Source organism: Oncorhynchus keta, chromosome 18 (genome assembly GCF_023373465.1).
Source record: "Oncorhynchus keta strain PuntledgeMale-10-30-2019 chromosome 18, Oket_V2, whole genome shotgun sequence".
Taxonomy (NCBI): domain Eukaryota; kingdom Metazoa; phylum Chordata; class Actinopteri; order Salmoniformes; family Salmonidae; genus Oncorhynchus; species Oncorhynchus keta.
The window spans coordinates 8,880,412-8,904,051 of NC_068438.1; the positions used below are offsets into that span (position 1 = coordinate 8,880,412).

Consider the following 23,640-nt stretch of genomic DNA (forward strand, 5'->3'; position numbering starts at 1 on the left):
GTTCATCTGTTCAAACAATAGTATGCAAGTATAAACACCATGGGACCACCCTGCAGTCATACTGCTCAGGAAGGAGATGCGTTCTGTCTCCTAGAGATGAACGTACTTTGGTGTGAAAAGTGCAAATCAATCCCAGAACAACAGCAAAGGACCTTGTGAAGATGCTGGAGGAAACCGGTACAAAAGTATCTATACCCACAGTAAAACAAGTCCTATACTGACATAACCTGAAAGGCCGCTCATCAAGGAAGAAGCCACTTCTCCAAAACTGCCATAAAAAGCCAGACTACAGTTTGCAACTGCACATGACGACAAAGATCATACTTTTTGGAGAAATGTCCTCTGGTCTGATGAAACCAAAATAGAACGGATCATCGTTATGTTTGGAGGGAAAAGGGGGCCAAAGCCAAAGAACACCTTCCCAACCGTGAAGCACGGGGGTGGCAGCATCATGTTGTGGGGGTCCTTTGCTGTGGGAGGGACTGGTGCACGTCACAAAATAATGGCATCATGAGGGAATATTGTAGATATATTGAAGCAACATCAAGACATCAGTCAGGAAGTTAAAGCTTGGTCGCAAAGGGGTCTTCCAAATGGACAATGACCCCAAAGTCAAAGTATTGGAGTGGCCATCACAAAGCCCTAACTTCAGTCCCATAGAACATTTCTGGGCAGAACTGAAAAAGCTTGTCCGAGCAAAGAGGCCTACAAACCTGATTCAGTTACACCAGCTCTGTCAGGAAGAATGGGCCAAAATTCACCCAACTTATTGTGGGAAGCTTGTGGAAGGCTACCCAAAATATTTGACCCAAGTTAAACAATTTAAAGGCAATGCCACCAAATACTAATTGAGTGTATGTAAACTTCTGACCCACTGGGAATGTGATTAAATAAATAAAAGCTGAAATAAATCTCTACTATTCTGACATTTCACATTTCAAAGTGGTGATCCTAACTGACCTAAGACCGGGAATTTTTACTAGGATTAAATGTCAGGAATTGTGAAAAACAGTCTAAATGTAGTTGGCTAAGGTGTATGTAAACTTCAGACTTCAACTGTATGTTCTGGTCTTGTGTAGATATTACAGATAATACAGTCTCAAACTGTTGTCATATCTAAGTGTGTTGGAATTCAAATGTCACGACCTCCAACATATGTCTTGTTGTGGAAATAATCAGAATTTGTTGGTAACATAGGTAAGATGTTTTATATTCATCATATGTTTGTAAGTTACTTCTCATCAGAATGGTATTTTTGTATAATACTGTGGCGAGGTTGCAGTTATCTGTTCTATGTCAAGACTAAGTTGCATGGGCCGCAGAGAGGGGAGATGTCAAAGTGTCATCATGTGTAAACATATATTTTGCTCCACTGTGTCTGTGTGGAGTCACTCCCTACTTTTCCCAGCGGGGAAAGGAGAGTGGCAGTGTCTGGAATCATTCTATGCTCCCTCTAATGTTGTCCCCATCTTAACCTATAGCAATCATTCTCCTCTCCGTGAGTTTGTCCAGGATTGGTTGTATCTAAATGACAATTTGATATAGAGGATTGGTTTATGGTTCTGGGGTTTGAGTAAGGTTTGAGTAAGGAGACAAAGCTGAACGATTTATTTTGTCTATGCTGTCTGACTATGTGTGTTCTTCGCTATTAAAGGATCGCAGTTGCAATGCAGAAGGGGCTCTCAGAGAATTCACTGAGAGACACTGAATTACCTGAGAGTCACAGGATTGTGATAGAGCTCATATAATTAAACATGGACTTTGATAACTAACTCTGACTTGTGTGTGTGGTTTGCTCCCATGATTTGGTAAATAGAGGAAATTTCCACAACAGTCTGCTGGGAAACAGTAGTATGGGCACTCCAACATTAGTCCCCTGGTTTAATGAACTGTCCAATTACATTCCTTAATATCAATATCAAATAAGGATTCGGGAATGTGGTGTGGCATGTAGTCCACTATTACTGAAGCATGACACTTGATATTAATGAGAAAACCAGAGTGAATTTAGTTTAGTAATTTTGTTATTACATTGGTTAAAATTATTACATTTATAAGTTACCCACTTCAATGTGATAATCAATGCATAATGTAATAATTACATTATGCACAAAAACTTTAGCATTTTAAACATTGGCAATCTACATTATCAGCATTTATTAAATTATAAATGAAAAAGCTATTACATTATTGGCTGTTTTTACATTGTCCATCTTGAACAATGGAGCAACTGACAAACTTCATATGTTAAAGTACATACTTTCACAATGACAGAAAATCATCATATTTAACTATAGACAACTACACATCAGAACACAGATACTTAGTTTTTATTTTCAATCCTTTTATCCCCTAAATTTGTTATCCTTCAGATGATATACTTAATGTATTTGAAACACAAGATCATGTTACACAACAGGCAAAAACAAAGCCATGGGGGTCCTGGGAATGTGCTCCATCATACAACTCAAGACAAAGTCTCAAGCAAATGGCCTTTTCACTTAATTACTGGGGAGGGGCAACAAACTCTTTCAAAGATGGCCACTATAATGAGTTTGTTTGATTTTGAAACATCCAATATTTCTGTACGACCTTCCTTGATCAACTCTGACCTAAAACCACAAAAGTGTACATGAAAATACATCCACAATAAAATATCCGTATATGACAAAACATACACATATATATATATATATATATATATATATATATATATATATATATATATATATATATATTTTGGTCTGAAACATAAAAAAGTGACAAATAATCCTCATCAGTCCCAACCAGAAGTGTTCTCTACAGGTTATGGAACAACAACCTTCTCCCACCTTGACGAACAACCCTTGCCAAGTGTTAACTGGGACATCTGTAGAGTTCTGTTTCTTTTTGGTTCAGTTGAGCTGTCGTAGCAGGAAGGTCTGACCTGAGCCGTGAGTTGTCTCACAGCAGTAACGATAGTCTTTGGTGCCTAAGTATGGTCAGGTTTTCAACTCATCCCGTGTTTCTGTAAAACAGTGACTGTATAGCCGTTTCACCTGACTTATGTAAAGGAGAACGGTCCAGAGTGGAGTGAGTCCTTATCGGTTGATGGTGTTATAGGAGGTCTGGGAGGCTGGATCCAGGGGCTTGGCCGAGGCCTCATGCTGGTCCTCAGGGTCGGCCTCGATAATGGGCTCCTTATCCTCCTCTGTATCCTCGTCACAGTGGGGGAGCTGGAAGAAAGAAGTCAGGCCATGCAGGTCGGCCATCCGGTGGAAGGCACGCAGGACCAGGTACATCATCATCAGCCCGAGAAACAGGTACACTGCAGAGGACAGAGAGTACAACATTAATTCAACATCGGCTCCTTGAGCTGTGGGAAGAAGCATTATACATGGACATAAGTCACTTGTCTCACAAAGCACAAACTCACCACACTGGTGTGCTCGTGGTGCATTCCTGATGGGCAAGGCGGCCAACTGTTCAACAGGCTTCTTCACGATATAGTTATGATTTTATGCCATATCATGGTTCATTTGTTTCAATGCAGGTCAATACGCAGAGTAGACTTACACCTCCCTTGTGACTTAAATTCTGTCATGCCATGTGGGGTATATATATATATATATATATATATAAATAAAAATATAGATTTGTAAATACTTTTTCCTCCCCAATTTCAAGATATCCAAATTGGTAGTTATTGTCTTGTCCCATCGCTGCAACTCCCATACGGACTTGGGAGAGGAGAAGGTCGAGAGCAATGCGTCCTCTAAAACACGACCCTGCCAAGACGGCAGCTTCTTGACACAATGCTTGCTTAACCCGGAAGCCAGCCGCACCAATGTGTTGGAGGAAACACCGTACAACTGGTGACCGAAGTCAGAGTGCATGCGCCCGGCCCGCCACAAGGAGTCGTTAGAGAGCGATGGGACAAGGACAACCCGGACGACGCTGGGCCAATTGTGCGCCGCCTCAATGGTCTCCCGGTCTTGGCCAGCTGTGACACAGCCTGGGATCGAGCCCGGGTCTGTAGTGATGCCTCTAGCACTGGGTTGCAGTGCCTTAGACCGCTGCGCCACTCGGGAGGCTTTGTAGGGTATTGACAGGAAAAGTGTATTCCGATATGAACAAAACAACCTATTTTCTAGTAGTTGCTAATCCTCCTAGGAAACGAGAACAACCATTCAGGAGGATCTGGCATACATAGTCAGGGCCCTGTGTTTTGGTTGATCATGTCAGATGACAAGAAAATTACACCCAAAATTAAAGCAATCGTCTGAGGATGGTGCTGGACCATATGACATTAAATAAAAGGGAACGAACAAGCTTTAAATAAAAGTTAAAATCCCGGTCATGTGACATGATCAACCAAAACACAGTGCCCTAAAACAAGGCAACAAGTTGCGGATTGAAGCACAACGCGCGTGCGGGCGTACCCCACAGAGCCAGCCAGCCACCACAATGGCAGTACAACAAACAACTAGGCTCTAAACAGTGAGGTTATTTTGAGAGAGAATAACAGGGTAATTCAATTATACCTTAAAAACTAAAAGCATGACTCTGATAAAATGTCATGTGACAATATGAAATCCCTCCCAGTGCAAGTGGGGTAGATGGTGGTGTGGTCTCGTTATCTCCCTACTGCAACATGTCCTTAAGATGAGCGCAATCACACCACACATTGCACTCTTCCCAAAACAAGAAGCCCACTTCAAATTCACACATGCAGTATACCAACCAAATCACAGACATTGTGAGATACATGGAGGGGGCAGTGGCGCGACACCGTTTAGTTTCCTCCTGAAAACCACAAGAGGGCCTCCTCAGACTTTCACAAATACACTCAAAAACGATAAACCGTACTGCATCTATGCAGTATCAGAATTACATGTCTATGGTCAACACAGGGATAAGGAATGCATACATTTTCTTTCATCAGCTGAGCCAGGTTAAAAATCGGGAAAGTCACCCCAAGTCATCATTCTGAACTAATATCTCCTGACATTTGGCCCATAAGAAGTCTAGACACTGAGCAGAGGTGTCCTGTCCTCTCTCCTCTTCAAATGAGGAGTATTTCAAATAGATCTTACAATAAGCACATTTAAAAAACTAGAATAAAACAGCATTTAGTAGTTCTTAAATCGCTTCCTTGGACGTTATGGACCCTTTTGACCGGAATGCACTACCTGAGGGGAGGAGAAGCACTCAGGAGGCGCCATTTCTCACATCCAAGACGTGAACCTTTCTGAGGTCTCATTGAGATAAAGGACCGTATTCCACCAGAGGGCCTAGCTATCTCAGTGCTGGAGAGGTGGTGTTGGGCCGAGCGTTTCCCACTTCACGTCAGGTGTCTGCACATGGTCAAAACTGTCAAGTCCACTTATTCCTATACACATCCCTGTGCTTAAAACATTGATGCAAACTCCACCCAATCATTCCCATCACTGTTCACACAGTTATTTCCTTGTTTTCTATTCATAGGAAAGAGACTTCAGGGCAAACAATTCTAACACGACATCGTGAACACAAATATTTAAGTTGAATGTGTAATGAGTATCACAGAATTTATATGACATCAGCCTGAGCAGTGTCAGTGTGCCACGCCCTGTTGTCAAACACAGACTAGTTCATGACTCACCCATCACAGAGATCTTATAGAGCGACCTGAACTTCTGTCCGGGCTTCTCGCCGGGCACGTAGTCGCCCAGGCCGATGGTACACAGCGTGATGAAGCAGAAGTATATGGCGTCCAGGAAGGACCAGGTGTCCTCGATGTGGCTGAAAACCACGGCGGGTACCATGAAGAATCCCAGCACCACCAGCAGCAGCAGGATTGCAAAGTGGACGGCAGTGGCGGCGAGAGGGTCCAGGCCGATCCTCTGGCGGCACATGTCGATGGGCCCGTAGGTCACCGGGTGCATGAGCCTCTGGACGCAGGCGGTGAGCACCAGCATGGTGAAGGGCACTCCCAGTAGGGCATAGAAGATGGAGAAGGCTTTGCCGGTGTCCGACAGGGGCGTAGTGTGCCCATATCCTGGGGAGGGTGAGAGAAAGTGTAGAAGTTATTAGGATCCCATACAAGCAAACACAACATAATAGCAGATAACATGCCATTGCCTGAGGTTACTGATCTCACAATCCAACAAATTAAAGCTATGATGGGAACAAGTCGGTTAACATTGAACAAAATCAAAGTTAACACAATCCATGATAGAATCCGCAAACAATAAAAAGGTGAAGCAGTAATAAGCTGAAACTTTTTAAAAGTAGGCTACCTAAGGGCTGATTTCTTTCATTTAAAGAGTAGCCCGTTTTGAATAATCTATCTGAAAAGTGTGACTCACTCACCCCTCTCAAATGTTAATTTGACTAATAAACTAAGCTACCTCCCTTTTCCAACCAAAAAAAAGAGACATTCTAGAAAGTCCTCTCACTCAACAAAAACGAGCTGATCGTGGACTACAGGAGACAGCAGGAGAGTGAGCACGCCCCCATCCAGACCGGATGGAAGAAGAAATTTGATGAACTGACTTGTTGGAAAGATGGCACCCTATGACGGTGCCACTTTAAAAGTCACTGAGCTCTTCAGTGAGGCCATTCTACTGGCAATGTTTGTCTATGGAGACTGCATGGCTGTGTGTGTGGTTTTAATACACCCATCAGCAAAGGGTGTGGCTGAAATTTCTGAATCCACTCATTTGAAGGTGTCCACATATAAAAAAATCTAACGCAACATGTAAAGTGTTGGTCCCATGAAGAAAGTAAAAGTGCAATATGTGCCATGTAAGAAAGCTAACGTTTCAGTTCCTTGCTCAGAACATATGAAAGCTGGTGGTTCCTTTTAACATGAGTCTTCAATATTCCCAGGTAAGAAGTTTTAGGTTGTAGTTATTATAGGAATTATAGGACTATTTCCCTCTATACCATTTGTATTCCATTAACCTTTGACTATTGAATGTTCTTATAGGACTTTAGTATTGCCAGTGTAACAGTATAGCTTCCGTCCGTCTAGTTAGCGCACGCTAACTAGCTAGCCATTTCACTTCGTTTACACCAGCCTCATCTCGGGAGTTGATAGGCTTGAAGTCCTAAACAGCGCAATGCTTGACACACAACGAAGAGCTGCTGGCAAAACGCACAAAAGTGCTGTTTGAATGAATGTTTACGCGTCTGCTTCTGCCTACCACCGCTCAGTCAGATACTTGTATGCTCAGTCAGATTATATGCAACGCAGGACACGCTAGATAATATCTAGTAATATCAACCATGTGTAGTGATGTCTAGTGATTATGATATGCCCGCAACATGATTATGATTTTTATAAGATAAGTTTAATGCTAGCTAGCAATTTACCTTGGCTTACTGCATTTGCGTAACATGCAGTCTACTTGTGGAGTGCAACGAGAGAGAGGCAGGTCATTATTGCGTTGGACTAGTTAACTGTAAGGTTGCACTACCCTCTCCAGAGGGTAGTGAGGTCTGCACAACGCTTCACCGGGGGCAAACTACCTGCCCTCCAGGACACCTACACCACCTGATGTCACAGGAAGGCCATAAAGATCATCAAGGACAACAACCACCCGAGCCACTGCCTGTTCACCCCGCTATCATCCAGAAGGCGAGGTCAGTACAGGTGCATCAAAGTAGGGACCGAGAGACTGAAAAACAGCTTCTATCTCAAGGCCATCGGACTGTTAAACAGCCACCACTAACATTGAGTGGCTGCTGCCAACATACTGACTCAACTCCAGCCACTTTATTAATGGAAAAATTTATGCAAAAAAGGTATCACTAGCCACTTTAAACAATGCCATTTAATATGTTTACATACATTACTCATCTCATATGTATATACGATACTCGATACCATCTACTGCATCTTGCCTATGCCGTTCTGTACCATCACTCACTCATGTATCTTTATATGCATATTCTTCATCCCTTTACACTTGTGTGTATAAGGTAGTTGTGAAATTGTTAGGTTAGATTACTCATTGGTTATTACTGCATTGTCGGAACGAGAAGCACAAGCATTTCGCTACACTCGCATTAACATCTGCTAACCACGTGTATGTGACAAATAAAATTGGATTTGTCCACGATCAGCTCCTTCAATTTGTTGATGTTGAGGGAGAGGTTATTTTCCTGCCACCACTCCGCCAAGGAACTCATCTCCTCCCTGTAGGCCGTCATCTGAAGGACAAAAAAAGTTAACATTATGCCTTCTCATTGCAGGTCGCTGTACTCATATGCAGGAGTACTATCGCCTTATGGTGAGGATAGCCGAGTTGCAAGCCCGGCTTCAGACACAATCATTAGGTGAGGGCAATTTAAGTGTAGGAAAGGAAGACACAGCATCTTTGCCACCAAGAAATAAAGGTAGCAGTGTTAATAAGGCTGGGCGTGCCGCTAGTGACCCACCTCGACAACATCCTGTGAAATTGCAGATTCAATATACAAAAGTCGTAATATTAAACACGCATGAAAATACAAGTCTTACATCGTTTAAAAGCTTAACTTTTTGTTAATTCAACAGTTGTCAGATTTCAAAAAGGCTTTACGGTGAAAGCATACCATGCGATTATCTGAGGACAGCGCCCCGCAATACAAAATCATTAAATCATATCACTTACCTTTGAAGATGTTCCGCTGTTTGCAATCCTAAGGGTCCCAGGTACACAACAAATGGTTGTTTTGTTCGATAAAGTCCTTCTTTATATCCCAAAAAAGTCAGTTTAGTCGGCGCGTTTGATTCAGTAATCCACCTATTCCACTAGTTCAACATGCAGACAAAGGAATCACAAAAGTTAAGAATAAACTTAATCCAAACAAGTCAAACAACGATTCTAATCAATCCTCAGGTACCCTAATATGTAAATAAACAATACAATTTAAGACGGAATGTAGTATGTTCAATACCGTAGATAAAAAAAACGAGGTGTGCACCCTCATCCACACACGCCACAAGACTACAGTCAAAATGAGAGCCACCTTAAACTACAAATTCTAGCTAATTTTTCATATCAGTTCTGTTATACTCACAGACATTTTAAGTTTTATAAACTTCAGAGTGTTTTCTATCCAATACTACCAATTATATGCATATCCTAGCTTCTGGGCCTGAGTAACAGGTAGTTTACTTTGGGCACGTCAGTCATCCAAACTTCCGAATACTGCCCCCTAGCCTTAAGAAGTTTTTAATCCTCCTGCACAGTCTTAGCAGCTGGACAATTTTCTCAAGGCTTCTGGAAAGAAATGCTGTCGGCATGATCAACCGGTGTCACTCATTCAGCCGATAGAAACTGTCAACCCGTATTCACCACTAAGCAACGAGTTTGAGTCAGAGCCTTCTCAGGTCTCTCCTCCACCCGTTACAGGGTCTGAGCCGCCGAAGCCTCCCACCATTAGCTCTGAAAGATTGAAAACCCTAGGTCATTTGGCGACTCCATTACCCGCAATATTAGACTTAAAAAGAATCATCCAGTGATCATACATTGTTTACGAGGGGGCAGAGTTAATGACGCAAAGTCTAATCTGAAGATGGTGCTGGCTGAGGCTAATACTGGTGAGTGTAGAAAGTATAGAGATATTGTTATCCACGTCGGCACCAACGATGTTGGGATGAAACAGTCAGAGACCCTAAGCGCAAAATAGCTTCAGCGTGTAGCTTTGCTAGAAAGAAGTTTTGGCATCGAGTAATTGTCTCGGGCTCCCTCCCAGTTACGGAGAGCGATGAGCTCTACAGAAGACTCGCACAACTTAATCACGGGTTGAGAACTGTCTCCCAAAAGATTGAATTTGTAGATAATTGGGCCCTCTTTCTTGGGACTCATGCAGTGGTGGAAAAGGTAGACAATTGTCATACTTGAGTAAAAGTTTTTTTAAATACCTTAATAGAACATGACTCAAGTCACCCAGTTAAATACTACTTGAGTAACAGATCTACAAGTATCAAAAGTAAATGTAATGGCTAAAATATCCGTAAGTATCACTAGTAATATTATAAATAATTTAAAATTCCTTATATTAAGCAAACCAGATGGCACTATTTTCTTGTTTTTATTTTAATTTACAGATAGCCAGGGGCACACTCCAACACTGGAGGGGTGATCTCATCTTATCTATCAACATAGACAGGGCTCTAACTCCTCTAGCTCGACAATGCGATAGCAAGCCTTAGTAGAGTTTACCATTAGCACAGCTCAGTTTTCCCCATCGAGACAGTGTCTGTGCCTCAATCTAGGTTGGGCAAAACTAAACATGGCGGTATTCGCTTTAGCAATCTCACTGGAATAAAGACCTCCATTCCTGTCATTATTAAAAGAGATTGTGACATCTCACATCTCAAAATAGGACTACTTAATGTTAGATACCTAATTTCCAAGGCAGTCATAGTCAATTAACTAATCACTGATCAAAAACTTGATGCCATTGGCCTTGGTTTGATTTGTTTGATCGTAGCTAGCTACATAGCTAGCTACATAGCCGTCTTTGTATCAAAGATAATTGTGTAGTCTAGAGCGATTTTCTAGGTTAGCTAGCCAGCTATTGTCGTTCTTTTAACGCAACGTAACGTAATCAACACTGCTAGCTAGCCCCGAATAGCAGCACTGTAGAAACTATTACACTCAACGGAACGACTTGATTAGTGTAGTGTCAACAACGCAGCCACTGCCAGCTAGCCTACAAAGTCAACAACGCAGCCACTGCCAGCTAGCCTACTTCAGCAGTACTGTATCATTTTAGTCAATAAGATTCTTGCTACGTAAGCTTAACTTTCTGAACATTCGAGACGTGTAGTCCACTTGTCATTCCAATCTCCTTGCATTAGCGTAGCCTCTTCTGTAGCCTGTCAACTATGTGTCTGTCTATCCCTGTTCTCTCCTCTCTGCACAGACCATACAAACGCTCCACACCGCGTGGCCGCGGCCACCCTAATCTGGTGGTCCCAGCGCGCACGACCCACGTGGAGTTCCAGGTCTCCGGTAGCCTCTGGAACTGCCGATTTGCGGCCAACAAGGCAGAGTTCATCTCAGCCTATGCCTCCCTCCAGTCCCTCGACTTCTTGGCACTGACGGAAACATGGATCACCACAGATAACACTGCTACTCCTACTGCTCTCTCTTCATCCGCCCACGTGTTCTCGCACACCCCGAGAGCTTCTGGTCAGCGGGGTGGTGGCACCGGGATCCTCATCTCTCCCAAGTGGTCATTCTCTCTTTCTCCCCTTACCCATCTGTCTATCGCCTCCTTTGAATTCCATGCTGTCACAGTTACCAGCCCTTTCAAGCTTAACATCCTTATCATTTATCGCCCTCCAGGTTCCCTCGGAGAGTTCATCAATGAGCTTGATGCCTTGATAAGCTCCTTTCCTGAGGACGGCTCACCTCTCACAGATCTGGGCGACTTTAACCTCCCCACGTCTACCTTTGACTCATTCCTCTCTGCCTCCTTCTTTCCACTCCTCTCTCTCTTTTGACCTCACCCTCTCACCTTCCCCCTACTCACAAGGCAGGCAATACGCTCGACCTCATCTTTACTACATGCTGTTCTTCCACTAACCTCATTGCAACTCCCCTCCAAGTCTCCGACCACTACCTTGTATCCTTTTCCCTCTCATCCAACACTTCCCACACTGCCCCTACTCGGATGGTATCGCGCCGTCCCAACCTTCGCTCTCTCTCCCCCGCTACTCTCTCCTCTTCCATCCTATCATCTCTTCCCTCTGCTCAAACCTGCTCAAACCTTCTCCAACCTATCTCCTGATTCTGCCTCCTCAACCCTCCTCTCCTCCCTTTCTGCATCATTTGACTCTCTATGTCCCCTATCCTCCAGGCCGGCTCGGTCCTCCCCTCCCGCTCCGTGGCTCGACGACTCATTGCAAGCTCACAGAACAGGGCTCCGGGCAGCCGAGCGGAAATGGAGGAAAACTCGCCTCCCCTGCGGACCTGGCATCCTTTCACTCCCTCCTCTCTACATTTTCCTCCTCTGTCTCTGCTGCTAAAGCCACTTTCTACCACTCTAAATTCCAAGCATCTGCCTCTAACCCTGAGAAGCTCTTTGCCACCTTCTCCTCCCTCCTGAATCCTCCTCCCCCTCCCCCCTCTGCAGATGACTTCGTCAACCATTTTGAAAAGAAGGTCGACGACATCCGATCCTCGTTTGCTAAGTCAAACGACACCGCTGGTTCTGCTCACACTGCCCTACCCTGTGCTCTGACCTCTTTCTCCCCTCTCTCTCCAGATGAAATCTCGCGTCTTGTGACGGCCGGCCGCCCAACAACCTGCCCGCTCGACCCTATCCCCTCCTCTCTTCTCCAGACCATTTCCGGAGACCTTCTCCCTTACCTCACCTCGCTCATCAACTCATCCCTGACCGCTGGCTACGTCCCTTCCGTCTTCAAGAGAGCGAGAGTTGCACCCCTTCTGAAAAAACCTACACTCGATCCCTCCGATGTCAACAACTACAGACAAGTATCCCTTCTTTCTTTTCTCTCCAAAACTCTTGAACGTGCCGTCCTTGGCCAGCTCTCCCGCTATCTCTCCTAGAATGACCTTCTTGATCCAAATCAGTCAGGTTTCAAGACTAGTCATTCAACTGAGACTGCTCTTCTCTGTATCACGGAGGCGCTCCGCACTGCTAAAGCTAACTCTCTCTCCTCTGCTCTCATCCTTCTAGACCAGGGGTGTCAAAGTCAAATGGACGGAGGGCCAAATAAAAAATTTAGCTACAAGCCGAGGGCCGGACTGTTCGAATGTTCATTGAAAAATGTTTAAATGACGCATATAGTCTAGTGAACCTAATTGAACCTACTGAAAACCTAACAAATATATTCCAATATGATCAGATAAATAAAGCAATATTTTCTTATGGCTCTGTCAGTAATCTTTAATTTTCAACAGACACAAAAGACAAATTTCCTTTATATAAAAATCCCCATAACATGAACATTAAATGAAAGAAACCGGTATTCAAGGCACCATCAGTAGCCTATATTTTCTATTTTAGCAAAAGTGGGCTAAATTTACTTCAAAGAAAAAAACAATAATAGCAATTTTCTATCATCCACTCAACTGAAATATTTTTAAAATATAATTGGATTGAAATACAATAAAATAAAGTGCAAAAATCTATTAATCAAAAACAACACTTTGTTTAAGGAGAAGTAACATGCAGTGAAAACAAATATTAAACTTTAACTTTTAAACTTGAACTGAGTAAAAACTCTAAATATGTGATTGCACAGTAATGTTCACTTGTTTGAGGTTGAGGGTGATACTTGGTGGTGTCCCATCTTTTCCACAAGTTCATCAATGTTCGGGGTAAGGCTCTGAGCTGAGGAAATCCTCAGAATTGAGTGGAGGTGTTCAGCAGTAAGTCGACTTCTGTGTGATGTTTTGTTCAAGTTCATCAAAGAAAACAGTTGTTCACACAGGTATGTGCTGCCAAACATAGACAACGTTTGAGCAGCCTGGATGCGCAGCTGGGGCATTGTGTCGGGAGGAAACGGGCGAACTCCGCAGCACCCACTGCCGCATATTTTGCCCTCAGTGCATCATTGCATTGGAGGTCAATCAACTCCATTTGGAGGTTTGGTGGTGAGCTTTCCACGTCAACAGCAAATGGGTTACCGAGCAGTTCCAACCTGCTTTTTTGTGCTTCAAAGTCAGCAAATCGGCGTCGAAAGTCAGCGGCAAGCATACCTATTTTATCAGCCAACTGTGCGCTCGGGAACGCACTGGTAGAGAGCTTCTCTTTCATGGTCTGGCAGCTGGGAAAGTGGCTCAAATTTTCTTTCCGCATCTGCGTCTCCCACAGAGTCAGTTTGGTTTTAAATGCCTTCACTGTACTGTACATATCAGAGATGACACGATCCCGACCCTGCAGCTGCAAGTTCATTGCATTCAGATGACTCGTAATGTCACACAGAAAAGCCATTTCACACAGAAACATTTCGTCTCGGAGTTGTGTTGTGTCTTTCCCTTTGCTGTCCAAGAACAGACAAATCTCCTCACGAAGCTCGAAACATCTTTGAAGCACCTTTCCCTGGCTTAGCCATCGCACCTCTGTGTGATAAGGCAAATCACCATGCTCCGTTTCTAACTCCGTCAGAAATGCCTTGAACTGGCGGTGATTCAAACCTTTGGCTCTGATAAAGTTAACTGTGCGCGTGATGATGCTCATTACATGCTCCATTTTCAAGGCTTTACCGCACAACGCTTCCTGGTGTATGATACAATGATAAGCTGTCAGCTCACCTGTCGCGTTTTCCTCTTGCATCTTTTCCCGTATCTTCGCCACCAGTCCGCTCCTGTGTCCACACATCGCAGGTGCTCCGTCGGTTGTCAAACCCACGAGTTTTTCCCAAGGCAGCTCCATCTCATTTACACATCTTGACACCTCTTCATACAAATCATGCCCCGTAGTTGTGCCATGCATAGGACGTAAAGCCAAAAACTCCTCTGTCACGCTTAGGCTGGAGTCCACTCCGCGGATGAAAATTGACAACTGGGCAATGTCAGAAATGTCGGTGCTCTCATCCACAGCCAAGGAATATGCAATGAAATCTTTTCCCTTTTTCACAAGCTGCTCTTTTAGATTGATGGACAACTGGTCTACTCTCTCGGCAATGGTGTTTCTGCTCAGACTCACATTTAAAAAGAGTTGCCTTTTTTCTGGGCAAACTTCGTCACAAACTTTAATCATGCAGTTTTTGATGAAATCCCCTCCGTAAATGGCCGGGCTGATTTAGCGATCTCTTCTGCCAAAATAAAACTGGCCTTGACAGCAGCCTGGCCTTGTGATTTGGCTTTTTTGAACAGAGCCTGTCGAGATTTGAGGCCTCGTTTTAATTCCTCTGCCTTTTGTAGCCTTTGTTCCATGTCCATATTCTTGTTTTTGTCCGCGTGTTTCGTTTCATAATGTCGTCTCAGATTATACTCTTTCAGTACCGCCACACTTTCTCCACACAGAAGACACACAGGTTTTCCAGCTACCTCCGTGAACAAATACTCCGACTCCCACCTTGTTTGAAACCCCGGTTCTCAGTGTCCACCTTCCGTTTTGCCATTTTTGATGGGTATCTGAAAGTTAATTTTACTGTGATGCTGACAACTGCTGTGCCAATAAATATTGAAATGAAGCAGCCTACTGCTCGGTGCGTCACCGTTGCATTGTGGGAAATGTAGTATTGGTGCGTGTAAAAGATCTGCGGGCTGCCGGCTTGCTGCGGTCTGCGGGCCGGTTCTAATAATAAATCAAGATCATCCCAGGGGCCGTAAAAAACCTTCTCGCGGGCCGGATGTGGCCCGCGGGCCTTGACTCTGACATATGTGTTCTAGACCTATCGGCTGCCTTCGATACTGTGAACCATCAGATCCTCCTCTCCACCCTCTCCGAGTTGGGCATCTCCGGCGCGGCCCACGCTTGGATTGTGTCCTACCTGACAGGTCGCTCCTACCAGGTGGCGTGGCGAGAATCTGTCTCCTCACCACGCGCTCTCACCACTGGTGTCCCCCAGGGCTCTGTTCTAGGCCCTCTCCTATTCTCGCTATACACCAAGTCACTTGGCTCTGTCATAACCTCACATGGTCTCTCCTATCATTGCTATGCAGACGACACACAATTAATCTTCTCCTTTCCCCCTTCTGATGACCAGGTGGCGAATCGCATCTCTGCATGTCTGGCAGACATATCAGTGTGGATGACAGATCACCACCTCAAGCTGAACCTCGGCAAGACGGAGCTGCTCTTCCTCCCGGGAAGGACTGCCCGTTCCATGATCTCGCCATCACGGTTGACAACTCCATTGTGTCCTCCTCCCAGAGCGCTAAGAACCTTGGCGTGATCCTGGACAACACCCTGTCGTTCTCAACTAACATCAAGGCGGTGGCCCGTTCCTGTAGGTTCATGCTCTACAACATCCGCAGAGTACGACCCTGCCTCACACAGGAAGCGGCGCAGGTCCTAATCCAGGCACTTGTCATCTCCCGTCTGGATTACTGCAACTCGCTGTTGGCTGGGCTCCCTGCCTGTGCCATTAAACCCCTACAACTCATCCAGAACGCCGCAGCCCGTCTGGTGTTCAACCTTCCCAAGTTCTCTCACGTCACCCCGCTCCTCCGCTCTCTCCACTGGCTTCCAGTTGAAGCTCGCATCCGCTACAAGACCATGGTGCTTGCCTACGGAGCTGTGAGGGGAACGGCACCTCAGTACCTCCAGGCTCTGATCAGGCCCTACACCCAATCAAGGGCACTGCGTTCATCCACCTCTGGCCTGCTCGCCTCCCTACCACTGAGGAAGTACAGTTCCCGCTCAGCCCAGTCAAAACTGTTCGCTGCTCTGGCCCCCCAATGGTGGAACAAACTCCCTCACGACGCCAGGACAGCGGAGTCAATCACCACCTTCCGGAGACACCTGAAACCCCACCTCTTTAAGGAATACCTAGGATAGGATAAAGTAATCCTTCTCACCCCCCCCCCCCTTAAAAGATTTAGATGCACTATTGTAAAGTGGCTGTTCCACTGGATGTCATAAGGTGAATGCACCAATTTGTAAGTCGCTCTGGATAAGAGCGTCTGCTAAATGACTTAAATGTAATGTAAATGACTGAAACATGGCTTAGGCCTGATGAATATAGTGTGTTAAATGAGGCCTCTCCTCCTGGTTACACTAGTGATCATATACCCCACACATACCGCAAAGGCGGAGGTGTTGCTAACATTTATGACCGCAAATTTACAACAACAAAAAAGACTGCGTTTTCTTCTTTTGAGTTTCTAGTCATGAAATCTATGCAGCCTACTCAATAAATTGTATAGCTACTGTTTACAGTCCTCCTGGGCCGTATACAGCATCCCTCACGGAGTTCCCTCAATTCCTATCGGAACTGTCATGGCAGATAATATTTACATGGAGAAGTCCAAAGACCCACTCCAAAAGTCTTTCGGAACATTCATCAACTCTGGATTCTAGAAGCCCTTCCAGACTCCCTCCACCTATCCAAGGATGTCGCAGTACAAACATCTGTTAACCCTTTAAACCCCAATAGAAATCTAGAATGCTGTCGTAGATTACTGAGAATTTTCTAGATAAAACAAATTGTAGTAAATTTGACTAAATTACTCACTCAGAATGTATTGTACCAAGTATGATATATTATACTTAAATATTATTAACATAATTTTTAAAAATAATATTCTTTTTTTTCTTCTTCTTTTTTTTTTTACCAGAGGACAATATTCAGAAACTATTTCATAAACCACAAAGTAATCTATTTGATTGTTACAGAAGTAAGAATTGTTGTCAATGTAAAAAAAAAGCAAAACACTATTCAGAGACTATTTCAAAATGTAGAGAACCTCTCTCAAAAAGATTTAGTACAAACCAGGCCTGACATAAAATGTAGAAATAGTAGCCTACTTTGACAACAATTCAGTGAATTGGATTTGGTGGCGGACAGGTTGGTGTTAAACACCAGATCTGAAAAAAAAAATAAACAAACTCATACCACTTTTAAAAACAAGTCTAAAACCCCTGCCACTTTAACTTTAGGCCTAGGCTGGGCCTCCCATCATCTCCAACCCCTCTTCCTCCCTCCCTGCCTTCTGCTGCTGAGCCCAGACTCTACACATCATTTCACTCACTTTCACTGACCTAAGAGAAACAGACTGAGGGAGAGAGTAGCAGAGCAACCAATAGGATACAATTGTGGTCAGAAACGTCATCGCTCCCTCTCACACCGTCTCTCGTCTTAATAATCACCTCTTAGGGGTTTCCATAATAAATTGTGTGATACAGTTACTCGCCTCCCATTCCACCCACCCGCACACATTATGATGCTATACAGCACTTTCAAATCAACCAAAATTATTTCATAAAACCCCTTAGTGGCCAGATTGTTTCTGAGTGTGTGCAAATGTACAGTGTGTCAGACTGATGGATAATCAGACAGGAGAGAGTACACAAAGACATTCATGAATATGTTCATAGATGGGTCAGATTATAACCATAAAGACTACATAGGGTTCGCACACTTCAAGACCCATGGTCAGATTACTTTCCATGGATGGTAAGAAGTCAACGTATGTCGCACAACAGTTTATAGATTCAACACAACCACAGTTTATTTAATTTTAAAATAAAATGTTAAAAGATGACACTATGTGCAATTTCGCTAAACAGGTTTAGAATAATTCCTCATCTATTTTGATGGGCAAACAAAGTTAGCTGGTTGTCTTTGTAGGTAGGGAGGGAGCGAGATGATCGGGGAGGGGAGTGTGACAGCGTTGTGAGCGAAACACAATGTTGCCTCCAACTCTCGTTTTCTTGCCTGACAGGCAAACTACAGATGTTAGTTGCTTCGTTACAAAGCTAGGACAGTTTCGAAAATGAATCGCTTTGGTAGAAATAGGACAACAAAAGGAAACGTGTTAGCTGGCTATGTAAACAAATATCATATGAACTCCACTGCACGGGCATCTACCCTAACACTACAGATAAACTGTAATAGGAATGCGAGGCAATGTATAGCCTATAAATATCTATACCTTCCCCCCCAAGTGAGGATGGCCTTCACTTCAGCAGTGATGCGTCATGAACTTCGAGGAAAACATCATGATCATTAGAAAACAAGATGAAGGACTCCTCTTAGTGTATGCATATTTCTCCAAAATTTAGTTGTACAGAGTCTGCACAGAACTGCCAGGACCACAGATCAATGGAGACAGTAGTTGTTTAAAAAAAAAAAAAAAAATATCCTGTATCTCGACACAGTAACCAAATACAGTCATGGCCTAGAAAACTTCCAGCTGTCTACTGGACGCTATTCCAACTAAACTACTAAAAGAGCTACTTCCTGTGCTTGGCACTCCTATGTTGAACACAAACGTCTCCCTATCATCCGGCTGTATACCAAGCTCACTAAAAGTGGCAGCCTCTTCTGAAAAAGCCAAACCTTGACACGGAAGTTAAATCTCCCATTCCTTTCAAAAACCTTATTAGGAACACCGTTCCACAGGGATGTTGACTCCAATGCTTCCCAGTTGTGTCAAGTTGGCTGGATGTCCTTTGGGTGGTGGACCCATTCTTGATACACACAGGAAATTTGTGTGGAAAACCCCAGCAGCATTGCAGTTCTTGACACAAACCGGTGCGCCTGGTACCTACTACCATACCCCGTTCAAAGGCACTTAAATCTGAACTCATCATGAGGCCGCAGATGCTCACGCACACCCATATCCCCCTCACATTGCTCGCAAAACATCTTAGTGACTTCCCCCCTTGACAGTAGAGATTTTTTTTACATTTTAAAATTAAATTAATTGCAATTCTACACATTTTGCAATGGGGCATAGAATAGATTAAGCAATGTTAAAACAAATTTCATGCAATTCTACTCATTTCGCCATGGGGTGGAGTGTGGAATTAGCTGTTTTACAGTTAATTTCCTGCAATTCTACACTAGTCAGTGTGGAGAGAAATGATGTCTGAGTGAGACTAACTTACAAAATCAACGGGGGCCCCACGGCCAGTAATTCAACCATGATAACATCTTTTAGATAGCTAAATTAGTTTAGCGGCTAGCTAAAAGATGTTAGCTGACATGGGCTAATTGACTCACTATCAGTGACTGAGTAAAACTGCTGATGCACAACCACATTTTGAAATTGTACCTTGTTTCGTGTAGTCAGTCTACTATTCTAACTTGCAACAACTTGTAAGTTGAGACCCTGAATGAGTCAGTGGAAATTGATCTGAGGGTCTTCAAAAGGAGGGCTGCCAGTTGCCCATCCCTGCTCTAATAACAAACCTTTACAGCAGGGGTGGGCAACTCCAGTCCTCGAGGGCCTGCTTGGTGTCACACTTTTAATCCATCCCTAGCAAACACAGCTGATTAATCAAATTGCATTCTGAACTGAAGATCATGATTAGGTGATTATTGGAGTCAGGTGTGTTAGCTGAGGAAAAACTTTGACACCAATCAGGCCCTCTACAGGATCGGTGTCCCCCCGTGGGACAGTTGAGCTAACGTATGCTGATGTGATTAGCATGAGGTTGTAAGTAGAGGTCGACCGATTATGATTTTACAAAGCCGATTCCGATTATTGGTGGACCAAAAAAGCCGATACTGATTAATCGGCTGATTTTTTAAAATGTATTTATAATAATGACAATTACAACAATACTGAATGAACACTTATTTTAACTTAATATAATATATCAATAAAATCAATTTAGCCTCAAATAAATAATGAAACATGTTCAATTTGGTTTAAATAATTAAAAAACAAAGTGTTGGGGAAGAAAGTAAAAGTGCATTATGTGCCATGTAAGAAAGCTAACGTTTCAGTTCCTTGCTCAGAACATGAGAACATATGAAAACTGGCAGTTCCTTTTAACATGAGTCTTCAATATTCCCAGGTAAGAAGTTGTAGTTATAGGAATTATAGGACTATTTATCTCTATACCATTTGTATTTCATTAACCTTTGACCATTGGATGTTCTTATAGGCACTTTAGTATTGCCAGTGTAACAGTATTGCTTCCATCCCTCTCCTTGCTCCTACCTGGGCTCGAAGCAGCGTTACCCATGCAGTGCAAGGGGAATAACTACTCCAAGTCTCAGAGCGAGTGATGTTTGAAACGCTATTAGTGCGCACCCCGCGAACTAGCTAGCCATTTCACATCGGTTACACCAGCTAAATCTCGGGAGTTGATAGGCTTGAAGTCATAAACAGCGCTGTGCTTAGGCGGCCCAAACTGTTGCATATACACTCACGTGCAATGAACGCAAGAGAAGTGACACAATTTCACCTGATTAATATTGCCTGCTAACCTGGATTTCCTTTAGCTAAATATGCAGGTTTAAAAATATATACTTCTGTGTATTGATTTTAAGAAAGGCATTGATGTTCATGGTTAGGTACACATTGGAGCAACGATATGCACCGCATCGATTATATGCAATGCAGGACATGCTGGATAAACTAGTAATATCATCAACCATGTGTAGTTAACTAGTGATTATGATTGATTGATTGTTTTTTATAAGTTTAATGCTAGCTAGCAACTTACCTTGGCTTCTACTGCATTCGCGTAACAGGCAGTCTCCTCGTGGAGTGCAATGGAACCAGGTGGTTAGAGCATTGGACTAGTTAACTAAGGTTGCAAGATTGAATCCCCCGAGCAGACAAGGTAAAAATCTGTCATTCTGCTCCTGAGCAAGGCAGTTCACCCACCGTTCCTAGGCAGTCATTGAAAATAGGAATGTGTTCTTAACTGACTTGCCTAGTTAAATAAAGATTAAATAAAAGGTGTAAAAAATTACAATATATATATATATATATATATTTTTTTTTTAAATCGGCCAAATCGGTGTCCAAAAATACCGATTTCCGATTGTTATGAAAACTTGAAATCGGCCCTAATTAATTTGGCCATTCCGATTAAATCGGTCAACCTCTGGTTGTAAGTAACAAAAACAATTCACAGGACAGAGACTGATATGGGCAGAAAGCTTAAATTCTTGTTAATCTAACTGCACGGTCCAATTTACAGTAGCTATTACAGTGAAAGAATACCATGCTATTTTTTGAGGAGTGCGCACAATTATGAAATTGAAAATGTATTAATAAACCAATTAGGCATGTATTGATACAACATTCTGAACAGATATGCAATGGTTCATTGGATCAGTCTAAAGCTGTGCACATACACTGCTGCCATCTAGTGGCCAACCCCTAAATTGCACCTGGGCTAGAATAATACATTATGGCCTCTTGCATTTCAAAGATGGTAAAAAGAGTAAAACGCATGTTTTTTTCTTTTGTATTATCTTTCAACACATCTAATGTGTTATTCTCCTAGATTAATTTCACATTTCCACAAACTTCAACATGTTTCCTTTAAAATGGTATCAATAATATGCATATCCTTGCTTCAGGTCCTGAGCTACAGGCAGTTAGATTTGGGTATGTCATTTTCCGCGAAAATGGAAAGAAAGGGTCCGATCCTTATTAACGCACTGATACTGGGGCAAGGCTACCTGAAAATCACAAGGGACCATTGATGCGTGGTATGTTTTTGTCACGGAATACAAAAAAAAGCCCATTTGGAACTGCAATTGTAATCTATAAACAATCAGTGTTTCCTTGAGTATCTTGCAATATTAGCACTTACATTGTTTAGAATTGTCTTATATGGACCAACCGAAACGATGTAGGCCTAACAAAGACAAGTATAGGCTATTTACTTACCGACTGTCGTTACTAAAGTGTTGGCGAAGAACAAAGAGGAAGCTAAGTCCCAATTTGAACTCTCAGAAGAATTCGGAAGGATAGATATTCCATACTTATTGGCTTGTAAAACTTTCTCCAAAAAGTTTTCAAGTGATGTTGCATTGACGCAACTTTGGTTAAGAAACTCTTCTTTCAGGACTTGTATGTCACTTTTTAGTTTGTCCTCCACCGGCCGTTCGATGGTGGAGAAAACGAGCGCTCCGAGCAACAGATAAGCAACATAGAACAGTATAAAACCTGTAAGCAGTATCCAAGATTTGTACCCCGAAGACATTTCCCCCTTTTTCTGCTTGCAATGTCATCTGCCAAACTGTTACTTTGTAGCCTACTTCCGTGGCACCGTCTCCTCAAGTTAAGTTTAGGCTGTCCTCCGCCCCACTGGTACAAGTTTGACAGGGGTGTGTTCAAACGCCTAGAACTCTGCAGATAAACATTTTGAGAATACACTGCTCCCTGCCGTTTCTAATGATAACCGCATGTTCTTGGTCTTTTACGTTGTATTTCGATGTCAACGTTTCAATCCTCTGAATAAGCCCCAGAAAATAGACCAAGAACTGATCCAGAAACAGTGAGGAGGGCTACAACACATTTCCTTTTCTGCCTACTCTATTACCCTTTTCCCCAGATGGTTCTCTTTGGGGTTTACAAAACTGGATGGGGAAATATAGGGGAAAGGCTCCAACAATCCCTAGGTGAAGCCATAGACTAAATTATCAAGTCAGTCTCAGATTTGTGAACACTGAAGTGAGGCCAAAGGACCAAAAAGGAACTAGAGCATATCACCTCACCCTCCTCGTTTCATATGTCCATAATGGCTTCATATGGTTATTGCAGACAGAGATGGCTTCTCCTTGAGCTTTTATGTAAAACTAATACATGCGATTAGGGGAGCCATCGAATCACATGCTGCAGCTGAAGAAAACAGCATCACCAGGATATGTTTTTCTTCTTGCCAGCCATGCACTGAACTATAGCAGGGCAATGTGCACAGTGCAGATTAGGCAAACACCCTGTTGACTTTATTTGAGCGCTTGCCAAAAGGTAATCTACGACCACTCACATATTTTCACAATAACACAATCAATGCCACATTATCTGGTGAAAACAGAGCCTCTGACTCAGCAAGTTCTTGTTAACCAATTCAGCACCACAGACAGCCCTGGACTACTGCATTTGAAACCCAGGGGGCCCCAAAACAGATTTTCTTTTAGGAAAACAGCTAACTTTATGCATTTCAACACATTTTGCCACAGGCAGAGAGTACAAATGTGCAGTTTTATAATGCTATTGTACACATTTTATCATGATTTAAAGCAAATTTCCTGCAACTCTACATATTGTGCCATGGAACAAAGAG

At 43.2% G+C, this 23,640-nt stretch overlaps 1 protein-coding gene across 1 annotated transcript; it reads right to left on the reverse strand.

The window, feature by feature from the left end:
- Positions 1 to 1,988: 1,988 nt before the first annotated feature.
- On the reverse strand, positions 1,989 to 22,753 carry LOC118397179 (potassium channel subfamily K member 6-like). Its single transcript, XM_035791692.2, has 3 exons — positions 22,242 to 22,753; positions 5,624 to 6,019; positions 1,989 to 3,307 (listed from the first exon to the last, which is right to left on the reverse strand). The coding sequence occupies exons 1-3, from the start codon at positions 22,555 to 22,557 to the stop codon at positions 3,081 to 3,083; spliced, it is 939 nt and encodes a 312-aa protein (XP_035647585.1). The 5' UTR covers positions 22,558 to 22,753; the 3' UTR covers positions 1,989 to 3,080.
- Between the last annotated feature and the right edge of the window lie 887 nt (positions 22,754 to 23,640).